Here is a 12,414-nt window from a genome sequence, read left to right as displayed (position 1 = left end):
CGAATGACACCCGCCAGTAACGCCGTGACAATCGAGAGTCGTGACGTTACACGTGTTGAGTTTTTGGTCCGGGGCCTTGTCCAGATGGGCTAGATGGGCTCGATGGGCTGGACAGGCTCCGGGGCTGTGAAAAGCGTGTGTGCGATCGATATCCCACAACACGAGGAGTCAGGGAGTGTGGCTGTGAAAAGAGGGCCGCTCAAAGGGTCTTTATAACCAGGCTCGCGGCCTAGGGCTGTTTGTTCCAATGAGACGAAAGAATGAGAAATAAGAATGAACGAACAAATGAAAGTAGAGAGTGCAAAGCAGCAAGGAAATAACAGTCAAAACCGACGATTAATAGTGGGCGGCGACAAACAACATCAAGACTTGGCAACGGAGGGCGGCGATCGTTTCTCGGTTTGGGCGTCGGCCAGGGGGGGGGGAGTTCATAGGTATGCCGATGACTTTGCACAAACATGAAAAAGAAATAGACAAGCGAGACGAGGCGAGACAGGACGGGGCGAAAAGGAGTGTGAGACGTGATAGATGGTAAAAACGGATCGGCTGGCCAACATCAAGATGCGGAAGGTAGTGGTAAGAGAGCCAGAAGCGAAAAACTGTTGCAGATTGCGAGAAAAGTCGAATGGGAGACAGGCAAACCGAAAGAGTCGTATTCAATACAAGGCGGATGGGAATGTATTGCGCGCCGAACAGCACTTGATCCGTAAAAGCAGAAAATAAACGCCAGGCGTCACTGTATGGTGCACCGGATGATGTGGTAATAACAGCGTCGCAAGGAGCGAAACGAAGCGCGTCACTAGCAGCTGCACGTTGGAGGCGGTTTTGTCGTCACATCCTCTATAGCCTGCCGTATGATCTCCAAAATTCAAGAGAGTCCACTGGAAAAAGAGGGCTGCAACTCTGACTGGCTGGGGCCTGATTGCAAGTGCAGAGCATTCCAGCTAGTCAAGACCACAGAAACTCGCTTCGAAGCGTGCCTTTGGTCCAGAAGAGGATCAGAGAATGGCTGGAGGGTGCATGCGTTTACCCGGCAGGGGTGTGCAAATGTGTGTCGCTGGGGACAGACAGACAGCCTCGGCGGGTAACTGCGAACGAGGGAAGACGAAGACGTAAAATGTGACACTTAAGCCCACCAGCCAGAAGCAGGATCCCAAAGTCCAACGCGTGCCCAACTCTGTTGCCCCCACCTGGTCCGGCCCGGTCGCCAACTGCCGCGCTCCTCATAGCAGCGACGCAGACGACAAACGCTGTCTCAGGCACCCAAAATCATAGACAAACACAACGAACCAAAAGACCAAAGAGTGTCTACGTGCGAGGCGAGTCTGGAGATCAGACCAAGTGTGAGGCTCTGCACTGTAAAGACGCTTGTATGTCGTACTCCACAAGGTGGCTTCGAAGAAGACTTGGCTTCTCCGGAGATTGGGAGAGATTCTGGCGTGGTTTCCTAACATTCAAGCCTCTCAGTGACAAAATGGCTTGGTCCTGGCCTATCAACAACTTTGAGCACGAAGCGGGGGACATGAACAGGGGTTGGGTATAAGTTTCCTCATGTGCTGCTGTAGTGCTGTAGTGGAGGGGGTGAACGCCTGGACAGTGACGTCTTGCGAGAGCGCAGGCATTTGTCCGTGGGGCGTCCCCCAAGTGAGCAACATCGTTTCGCTGTTTCAATAGACAGGGCTGTCCAATGAACGTCTGTTTGGTGCAGCGCTTCGGCAGCCTTGACAGAGGCTGATTGGTCATAGACAAGACTCCGGATGATCAAAGTGGTGCAAAAGACACTCGAATATTTCTTCTTGCTGTTGGCTGCATAGGAGTTGGTGTGTGGTCCCCCCCTCCCTCGTCGCGCTGCGCTGTTAGCTGCATATCGAGGGAGGCCTTTGGCGATATTGGCCATGGGGCTGCAAGTCTCATGGAGGGCAGCAGCCAAGCCACCAAACTTGAAGCCCAACTTCCGCTTGGTTGAGGTTGGAGAACGATTTGCCACTCCAACTCCGCCTCTCTGGCCTTGTTTTGTCCCCTGTCCAACCATGACCCCCGCGGTGCCTCGAAGCATACAATACTTCTCGAAGCCAGAAACAGGCTGCGCCACCACGGCTCACTTCAGTTGGCCTGGCGGAGGTCGCGGACGCACTCGAAACCGCACGTTCTTCCAAAGGACCAGAACGACCTCGAACCAGCGCTCCAGCCTCACTGCGTCAACCAGTGGTGGCCTCGCCCAGTGCATGTTTAAACCCCTTGCTCGAACGCCCTTGATTTGATGCGCCAGCGTATTCAAAGTAGCCGATTTTCTGCGAACGGTTCCCACCTGTCAGCTTCATTCTTTGTACTTCCGTTCGATTATGGGGGCTTGTGCTGTGCTGATTCGTTGGGTCAGCCCGCTGCCGCCCGCCAAACTAGGCCATAGGTGACGCGCATTTCGGGCTGCGCTGTGCTTTGCAGCAGAGCTTGTGCTGGGGGTCTCCTGTGCTGCTCCTTTGTTCCATTTGACTTCTCTCTCGGCTTCTAGTCCAGCTTGGGCTCCTCTCGCTCGGTCTGTCGTTTCTATCTGACTCAAACTTTGGCTGGTCCTCGTTTTGGCAGAGACACTTTGCTGGAGCTCATCCGGCCAGTGAACTAAAGGCCCGCTTGAATGACTTGCATGTGGGCAACGCGAGGATTTCCCAGGGACATGCTGCGCCTCGTGCCGTCGGGGGACACAAAAGAAATGCGCTTTGAGCCAGAGAGCCGGTCAATCAGAAAGGGGATGGTTGTAGTTGGATGCTGGAAACAATAGTTGGGGCGGGCATATCTTACATTCCGCACTCAGCAATCAAAACATTGTCTATCCCTGATTGCTGCCCGAACAAGAAGGCGAAGCTGCCTTGTCGTCTACGGCGGGCAGGAGCGATCAAAGGCAGACACCGTGATAGCAAGTGTGATAGGGGCAGGCAAAATATGCCAAAAAGCGCTCGGTAAAGGAAGGCACAGCCGAAGGCAGGCGCGATCAACCATCGCACAAGTATGTGACTCGTCTGGCAAGCACGACCCAGACGAACCAGATGCAATCACAACGGCACAAGGAAGCCGCAGTCAGCGCGAGAAAGAGTCGCTGATGGGTCGTTTGGCAGAACATCATGCAAGACAATAAAACTGTTACACAATGAGAATGGAAGTATGCCGCGTGAAAAAACGAGAAAAAACGAGGCTGGCGGATGTGATGCATGGCATCGTAGGCAGCAGCCAAAGCGAGGACCACAGCGAGGACCAACGCCATGCGAGCAAGCCAATAGGCGTCGTTTTGTGGCACATTGCAGTTCCTGGCCGCGAGCGGGAAGCGGAAACAGGCGTCGTGCATAAATGCAACCGTGATACAGAGGGCCATTTTCGTTTGTGAGGCGAGACATGCGGAGACATGCGGCCGCTTTTTGGGTCGCTTTCGAACTGACATGTTCGTGTGATTATGCGTCTCCGACGCAGGTGCTTTGAATATTTTTCAAAATGGAAAGATGTCACACCAAAGTGAAACTGGCGATGAGAAGATATGATTCACGATTTACAATAATTCAAGACGACTCTGTTCATGACTGCTGCACTTGGCTCTATGAGACTCATTGCAGAAGATAGAGATAAATCTGTCAAAATTGCACGCAAAAGAGGTCCAACTTATGTGTTGTGAAGCAGATGCTCTACTGTACTGTTCCCAAGCGTTTTAGATGTAATGCAAAGCCCATTCCGCTGCGTCCTGTGGTCGTGCCGTGGACCTCCTCAAAAGACAATCCGCTCCAGCGTGTACGCGCCCACCTTCTTGCTCGTCAGGTGACCAATCTCGCGCTTCGTCCGCTTCACAATCTCACCGCCGTAAACGACCTTGGTGGCCGTCACATCCGTATGTCGCGGGAGGCCCGTGGGCGCCCGCAGGCCCAGCGGCAGACCGCTCACGACAGACGCCGCGGCCGGCGCCGCCACCGTCTGGGGGCGCGCCTTGGCCTCGTCGCCCTGGCTGTTCTTGGCCAGGTGCGCCGCCTTCGAGGCGATCTTCTCGACGCCCATGCCGTAGCGCACTGCCTCGCCGACGAGGCCGCGCAGGTAGAGGGCTTCTTGGACGCCCTCGAGCGCCGCGCTGACCTGCCACTTGAGGAGGGCAAAGAAGTCGCCGCCCGCTGCGGCCTCGGACCCAGCAAACGATGGAGCGTCGTCGTTGGATGCAGCAGCAGCAGCAGCAGCAGCAGCAGCAGCGGAGGCAGCGACTTCCTCGTCGTTGATGAGCCACTCGCCAGGCCGCACCGCGTCAATGCAGCGGCACAGCAGGTCGGCAATCAGGCGGATGCTGTAGTTGAGCGGCGTCGTGTCGGCAGCAGCAGCAGCAGCACCAGAGGCGGCGCCGTTTGGGTTCGTCGTCGACGGCTCGTCCACGTCCATGTCCATGTACCGCGTCGCCCAGCCCTGGTCCACCATCTGCTTGCGCAGCACCTCAATCAGGGCGCGGATCTCGTCTGTGCGGAAGATGCGGCGCAGGCCCTGCACGGTGGCCATGGCGGGGCAGCTGCCGAGCTTGCCAATGGCAATGTCGAGGGCCAGGTCGCGCGGGTCGTTCTCGACGTGCTGCAAAAAGTACTCGGCAAGGTGCAGCTGCTGGTCGAGCTCGTCCAGCTCCAGCTGCTCGGGCGGCGCTGTCTTGTCGCCGCTGTACTCGGCGTCCGCCTCGCCTTCGCCCTCCGCTGCTGCATCGCCGCTGCGCAGCAGCGTCCCCTCCAGAAGCTTAGGCTGCTCAGCCGGCTTGTCCACGAGCTCGAGGCTGCGCATCAGCAATAAGGTGGCGCTCAGCAGCTCCGTGGCGCCCAGCTTCGTCTCGTACAGCCAGCGCAGCAGCAGGTCCAGGCTGGGGTCGACGTGCGCCAGCACAGCCGGCAGCGACTCGCCCAACAGCTGGTCGTCATCGTCGACGTCCCGCAGAGACTCGCGTAGCGCGGACCGCGTGTTGGCCACGGAGAGGTGGCCCGCATCGACGAGGTAGTTGAGGATGTCGCTGGAAGGCACCTTGCACCGCAGCCGTAGGCGGCCACCGGCCTGCTCCTCTTTGACTGTGAAAATGCGGCTGATGGCGTAGACGACCCAGCGACGGTCGGCGAGCGGGTACTTGCCACGGTGTGTTGAAGAAGACGGCGGTGGAGGGGTGGTCGTGCGTACGTTGGTAGTGTTTCCGTTCGTAAGCCCGTTCGTAAGCCCGTTTGTTGTGCCATTCGGGAGACCGTTCGTAGCGGCGTTGCCCTCATCACCATCTTGCGTCTCGTCCATAGCGTCGACAACAGCCGGCGCGTCGAGGGGCCGTTGCCAGCGCCAGTCGCTAAGAGACTGGATGCCGAGCCTCTCAGCGAGCAAATCGTCGAAGCCCGGGATGTCCTGTTCCGCGAGCAGAGCATCGGCGCTCTTGGCATCCTCGTTGAACTGGGCGAGGTAGCTGGCCGACATGGTGCCGGGAAGGTACTTCTTTGGCAGTGGAGCAGACTCCGCGCTCGTCCTGGCGTCGACAAGCGACGAGCCACGGCCAACTGAGTCGATCAGCAGCCCGTCCGCGCGGCGTTTCTTGCTTCGTGTGCGCGGTGGCTCCAGCTGAACGGTAACGAGGTTCGAGTCCAGCAGAGCGACGGCTAGCTCGAGCTGGGGGAAGAAAGAAACGAAAGAGCAGGCACGGCTGCCATTGCTGTCGGACTTGGGTGCCTCGCCCCGGGAGGACTTGACCGATGCCTGGACGTCGAGGGCGGTCGAGGCCTGAAGGGATTTGAAGAGGGGGTTGTAGACGGAGAACGAGGTCGCGGTAGCGGCGAGGATGCTCGACTTGGACAGGCGCAGGAAGGAGGTGACGCCGGGGATGGCAATGCTGCTGACAACGCGGGGGACGCTCCGAGTCAGGTCGTACGACAAGATGCTCTCACCCTCCAGAGCAGACAGAGACCCAGACAATACATCCAGGCGGTAGGTCGGCTGGCTGAGGACTACGTCGTCCGTAGTCTCATCGGGCGTAGGGGTGGGGAGGCGGATGTAATGGGCCTGCAGGAGGACGTCACGTTCCGAGTCGGCAGACAGAATGTGCAGGTAACGAGCGGCACCATTGCCGACCTGGCCGCCAGTCACAGTCGTAATCACAAACAAAATGTCCGGGTTGAAGCCGCCCTCGGAGTCGATCGTCTGCGAGAAAATGCCGGACAAATAATCGCCCAATCCCAGGCCCTTGACGACATCAGAAGCGAGGCCCATCTGCACAAAGTCGACCCGCACGTTCGAGCCACGTGGCACAGGGTCCTGCGACAGCGAAGCAACCGAGGCCTTGTACTTCTCCTTGAGCGTCTCGCCGTCGTAACAGGTCACCTGGCCGTCGCTGTAAACGGCCAGCAGATCCACCGCCACAGACGATGCGGGCGCGTCTGCCTTCTTCTCGGGCAGAGACAGAGTGTGTAGAGCGACGATGTCACCTGTGCGGCCCAGGCTAGCCGTTACAGACTCGGACGCCGTGGCACCGGCTCCCTCGACGGTATCCTTGAACAGTGATAGTTTCCGTGCCGGCTCGCGGGTCGCAATGTATGTGTAGCGAGCCACGGTGGCGTCTCTGCTGGACGATGAACGCAGGCGGATGGAGCAGGGGACGCAGGAGAACTTGGCTTGCGGAGGGATGGGGTAGGATGTGATGAGACGAGACGATGCGATCTGTAGCCAAGAAACAAAGTCAGCCAAATGCAAAAAGTCAACAAAAGCAGTCGGAAGGCCAAAACGGCAAAAGGGCACAAACATCGTAGATATTTGCAGACTCGCCGTCGATGCCGACCACCACCTCGGCCCGTCTGCGCTTCTTGACGCCTGGCCGCTGGCCGTAGACCTCGCCGACGACGCTCTTCCCGTCGACCTGGGCCAGTGATCGTGGGAGGCTGGCGAGCACATAGGGTTTTTGGATGTGGAAATTGGACGTCATCTTTGCTTTGTGAGGCCGAAAAACACAATGCTGAAATTGGAAGGGCGATCAGAGGACGGCCAAAAACACTGAGACTGCCAGATATACGGTCTGGGGGTGTATTGTGTGTTTGTTTGGTCGTCCGTCCGGATGCTGCGAAGGTGAAGAAACTGGCGCGGTGAAAAGCTTCAAATTGGCGGCAGAAAAAAAGTTAGGTCTATCAAAAAAAAAAAGTTGCAAGTCGTTAGCGGCCCGCAAAAGTCGGCGTCGATAGCGTTCAATTGGACAGTATTCACAACTAAAGTCACTGTAGAAATAGCACTGTGTATCCCAGAGCACGTGCCTGCGCCTACTTGGACCCACTGTATCTTAGGGATATACGCGCTTTCCACGCTCCGCCATTCGCGCCTTCTCTCAACGCGTCTTGCTGCTAAATAGGTCGAGAGAGGGCAACTACGTCCCACTACAACTGCCACCTGAGAGCAAGACCAGAACAAAACTTCCAGAGCAAGGACGTTCAGACGGAAGCAAGACAACACATCTACAAACACGCATTCGGAGTCCACCAGCTATTCGTCAGCATAGAAGCAACATCAATACAAATACTCTACGAATATCACACAGTGTGCAAGAAGTACACCTGACAGCACAGTCGATACGCCGATGCAGAAACCAGCATCATAACCGATCCATTGGAAGGAAGCAGCTGGTAGGGAGTCGTGACCGACGGCGAGGTACGCATTGCTTGGTTTCCTGCCTCAGTGTCATCCAGGGCGGGCGAGACACTCCATGAGCAGCTGCAGGAGCTCGGCTAACCACTTGTCCGGTGTCTAGATCTATGTCGTCTGCCGCTGTTGTCATCATGGCCAGCGAGCCGCCGGGCGGCGGTCAGCAAAAGAAGCTGCATCCGCTCTTCGCGCCGTCAAAGCCGAGCCGAAACGACAATGAGGGAGTCAGTGCGGCGGGAAGCCAGGGCGTATCCTTGCAGGCAGAACCTCAGCAGGCTTTTCAACAGCAGACTCTCGCATTGCAGCCAAACCCGGAACAAACTGTTCCTCTTCCGACCTCACAGATGCATCCTCGGGAGCCGACTTCTCTGTCAGCAGCTTATATCTCCGTCCCACTGCCTCCGTTGCCTGCCACGGTCCCGCATGAAACGCCCGCACTTGCACCGAATGTTGCGGCGGCACCTGCACCTGCAGAAACACTGGCGGCAGTCCCAATGAACGCATTCCAAAAACTGCAGCAACCAAAACGGAAGCCAGAAGCTAGCTTGGCTGACGAACGCTCCGAGTCCATCCCACCAGCCGCCGAGCCGAAGCGCCGTGGTAGGCCACCCAAGAAACGAAGGTCATCGCCCCCGGCACAAAACCTGGCGGGCCTAGCACCGGTCGTGCCGGACACCAGCTCGCCCTCTCCTCTCATACTCGGACTCGATAACGGCGAGACACTGGTCGGGGGACTTACTGACAGCTCTGGCCTGCCGAGCACTGCCCAGTCAAGTACGGCCGCGAGCACACCCGCGATAGAGACGGGCAACAGCACGGCCCCGGCAGAACAGCCAAAACGTCTGTTACAGTTCAACCCGAAAACAGGAACTATCGGCTCTCCACCAAAGCCCAAGGAAATGTCTGTCACCAAGTCTGGCAGGCCAAAGAGGAAATCAGGCGGCACGAGCGCCATCCCAACACCACTTATCGTCCCGTACCCATCGCAAGATCCGGAGTCCCGGGCGCGTATCAGCAACGTGATCGCCTCCATCTTAAATGACGAACACAGGTTATTTCCTTTGCGACCGCCTGCTGCAGGATCTGCAAATGGCAAAGAGGGAACAAAACCTGCTAAATCTACCGCTGTTGCGGCTGCCAAACAACAACCCGCCGCCACTCCCGCAACGCCAAAACCGGCAACCAACACCTCTTCAAAGAACACCCACCCATTCTTTACAGGCGGTGTCGCAAAGGTTTCCGCTGCAAAAGATGCCACCTCAAACACCCCTACCACAGCCAAGTCTTCTGCTGGCGGAAGCTCCATGAACTACTATACCTCGACGCCCTGCTCGCCAAAGCGGCGTGGCCCTCAACCGTCGTCCGGGTTTAGGATGCCTCAGTTTGGCACCAAGAGTGGCATGTTGCGCGTGCCGGGGGCATGCCACCCAGCTTGGCCGTGGAGGGGGGCCGTTCACGTCCATCCCGAAGGAGATACTGATCCTACAACGGTTCGCGCTGCCATGCCTAGCTCTCCCTCGTCGTTTCTCCCTCACAAGAAGCGAAAAGGCTACGCCGTTACGATCGGTAAGGGAGAGTCCATCCTAGAACAGCAGTTGCAAAGCTTAGGTGTCAATCTGGTCATCCAAGATATCCGTAACGCCAACTCCGACGAGTTTACTCCTGCCCCGCCGGAGCTTCGCCTCCCCCAGAAGCATATTGAGAGCGGCCCTAAGCTGCAGGCTCGCATCACGCCGCAACTGCGCACAAATCATCCGGGCCTTAAATCTCTTTTCGCTTCGATCGCAACGACGTTGTCTGCATTCGACCAACACCACTGCGAATCTTTGAGCTGGGCCCAGAAATACGCTCCGTCCTGCGCCGTTGAAGTCTTGCAGTCTGGCCCGGAACCAATCATTCTCAAGAACTGGCTGGAGGCCCTCAAAGTCGTTTCTGTCGATACGGGGTCGGCAGAGCCCGTAGAATCGAAGGCAGCAGCCGCAGCCGCAGCAAAAGGACGGACGAAGCGGAGGAAACAGAAGAACAAGCTTGACGGCTTCATTGTTTCTAGTGACGACGAAGACGACAATGGCGAGACCTCTGACAACGAGGCCGACTGGTCGCCCAGCGGCCGCCATGGCCTCTTGAAGAAGACAGTCGTCCGTGCGGGCAACCTGCTTGACAAAGCTGGCCGTGCGGGTGCTAGGCTCACCAACGCCATTGTCATCAGCGGGCCCCATGGGAGCGGAAAGTCAGCAGCAGTCTATGCTGTCGCCAAAGAGCTGGGATTTGAGGTCTTCGAGATCAATGCAAGCAGCCGTCGGAACGGCAAAGATGTAATTGACCGCATCGGCGACATGACCAGAAACCATCTCGTCCAGCACAAAAACAAGAAGCTGTTCAAAGCGACCGCGCCGACTGAGCCCATCGATCTCGTGGATGACTATGAGCCGGATCTGGAGGATGCCGATGGCGATCCGGACCCGGACTTTCCCATGGCCGAAGTCGAGATGGCCCCGGCCGCCCCTAACAAGAAGCAGCCGACTATGAGTTCGTTCTTCAAGCCGCAACAGCCACCATCTACGACCACGAGCACAACGAAGAGGACAGCCCAGACGACAGCCGAAGGCAAACCGGGCCAGAAACAGTCACTGATTCTTCTCGAGGAGGCAGACCTGCTGTACGAGGAAGACAAGCAGTTTTGGGCCACGGTTATGAGCCTCATCGTGCAATCAAAGCGGCCATTTGTCATTACCTGCAATGACGAGACGCTGATCCCGCTGCACAATCTGCGACTGCACGCCATTCTCCGGTTCACACCTCCGCCCGCTGATGCGGCCATCGACCGTCTCATCATGATTGCTGCCTGTGAGGGTCACGCCATTCAGCGCAAGGCCGTGCAGTCTCTTTACGAGGTGCGCAATCGCGACTTCCGGGCCTCGCTCACCGACCTCCAGTTTTGGTGCCAGATCAGTGTCGGAGATAGGCGCGGTGGCTTCGACTGGTTCTACCAGCGGTGGCCGGAAGGCATCGACCGCGATGATGACCAGCACATCAAGCGAGTTGTTAGCGAAAATACGTACCAGGAGGGTATGGGATGGCTGAATAACGACTCGGTGGCCGGCTCGGCCAATGCCCGCACGAACGCACCAGCTTCGTACCGCGGTCAAGTCGAGGAGACCCTGGTAAAGCAAGCCTGGAACGACTGGCGGCTCGATTTGGGCGACTGGCAGGACTCTCGCGCGCTTTCATCTTGGGCGGCAAGTCAGTTGCCTTCTGACGACCGCAGTCACAGGCAGGAGCTGCTCGAAGCGTACGAAACATTTTCCGATGCCATGAGCGATGCCGACCTCGTGTCGTCCATGGTGTTTGCGACAGGGGACAGATTGCCATTAGACGCGACGCAGCCCGAACTGCCGCACAAGGCGCATGAAGACTACATCCTAGGCCAGCAGCTGCTTGAACGGACAACCCCTGCCCATGAGCTTGATGATCTGCGGCTGCCCATGGCTACGGCCGTGCGCTGTATTGCGAAGGGTATCCTGCGTGATGGTACAGCGAAAACGGGCGTTAACAACAACAAGAACAATACTGACGCACGCGGTTGTCTGCGCAACCTCGACGAACCGGCCGTCATGTCCGCCATCCGCAAGGAGCATGCTGAACCACAAGGACGAGTTGCCAGCGACACGCCGTCAGTCAGACGGATCGACTTTTCACTGGCGTTCGATCCGATTGCCGTAGCCAGTACCGCATCCAGCAGTGGCTTTTACTCTGGTTTCTATGCGCCGACGCCGACAACGTCGACATCATCGTCCCATCTTGAAGCGTCTGTCTTTGATCGCAACCTGGAGCCCATAGCGGTGGACGTTGCTCCCTTTGTGCGTGGCATCGTCGCTTACGAAAGCCGCCTGCAAAAGCAACGCCAGAAGCTGAGTTCGTTCCTCTCCGAAGCGACCGGTCCCAACACGCCTGCGGCGTCTTCGGGCACTGCAGGAGCCAGCACGTCGGATAGTGATGCGACGGGCAGCGAGACAGCTGCAGCTGCAGCTGCAGCCGCAGCCGCGGCTGCTCGTCGTCGGCCGACCAAGCGAATGCGTACAACCCGCACGGCCATGTCAGCGCTCGAAGGCGGCTCACGGAGTGCCGTCCGTAAAGAGCGCTGGTTTGACGGTGCCGAGATGAACCCTGTTCTTGTCATGCGGACAGCCGGCGATGATTGGGCTGATGTGGTCGAAGCAACTTTGGCGGAGCTGGGCAAAAAGGCAGCCGAAGCTGATGCAAGAGACGCAGCAGCATTAGCCGCAGCGCCGCCGCCGCCGCCTCTGGTCCCAGCGCTTGATACGGTTATGGAGGGTCTTGTCAGCACCGCGCCGTTTCCATTGATCGACCAGGCACGGCCAGAAGGACAGCAGAGCGTCCCGGGAAGCGAGACTGGACCGGCTCGCACCAACCGGCGCCACGATTTGATTGTTTCGTCACCAGGAGGGCCAGAACATACCGAGGCAGACTCCTAGCACAGGCCGCCTGCCATACATTGGCATGAACATCCATAACGGCATTTTTAGCATTTGCATTTATTGACGTGGACCAGCGAATATTCACAAGGGGGATGAAAAATATTATGAAAAAAGAATAATTTCAGAGAACAACGCCTACGGGATAGATGTGATGTGAATGGCAAAAAAGTAGGGGTATCTAATAGCCGCATCCCGTCATCGTCCTCGCGGCTTTCCTTTGAGCCGTTCGAAGTTTCCCGTTCCAGGTCCTGTCCTGTTTCCC

General features: G+C 57.6%; 2 protein-coding genes across 2 annotated transcripts; one reads left to right on the top strand and one right to left on the bottom strand.

Moving 5' to 3' along the window:
- Positions 1-3,747: 3,747 nt before the first annotated feature.
- SPBR_04618 (uncharacterized protein) lies at positions 3,748-6,946 on the bottom strand (the record flags this gene model as incomplete). The annotated part of the gene is made up of 2 exons (XM_040762895.1): positions 3,748-6,684; positions 6,767-6,946. 2 exons carry the CDS (start codon positions 6,944-6,946, stop codon positions 3,748-3,750), a joined length of 3,117 nt encoding a protein of 1,038 aa, XP_040615800.1.
- Positions 6,947-7,787: 841 nt separating this feature from the next.
- Positions 7,788-12,149, top strand: SPBR_04553 (hmg-i/hmg-y, DNA-binding protein; the record flags this gene model as incomplete). Its single annotated transcript, XM_040762830.1, has 1 exon — positions 7,788-12,149. One exon carries the CDS (start codon positions 7,788-7,790, stop codon positions 12,147-12,149), a length of 4,362 nt encoding a protein of 1,453 aa, XP_040615799.1.
- Positions 12,150-12,414: the final 265 nt, after the last annotated feature.

The sequence above is a fragment of the Sporothrix brasiliensis genome (assembly GCF_000820605.1).
Source record: "Sporothrix brasiliensis 5110 chromosome Unknown Cont21, whole genome shotgun sequence".
In the NCBI taxonomy this organism is placed as follows: domain Eukaryota; kingdom Fungi; phylum Ascomycota; class Sordariomycetes; order Ophiostomatales; family Ophiostomataceae; genus Sporothrix; species Sporothrix brasiliensis.
Note: the sequence above shows the minus strand (reverse complement) of the source record. Positions and strands in the feature narration are given on the sequence as shown.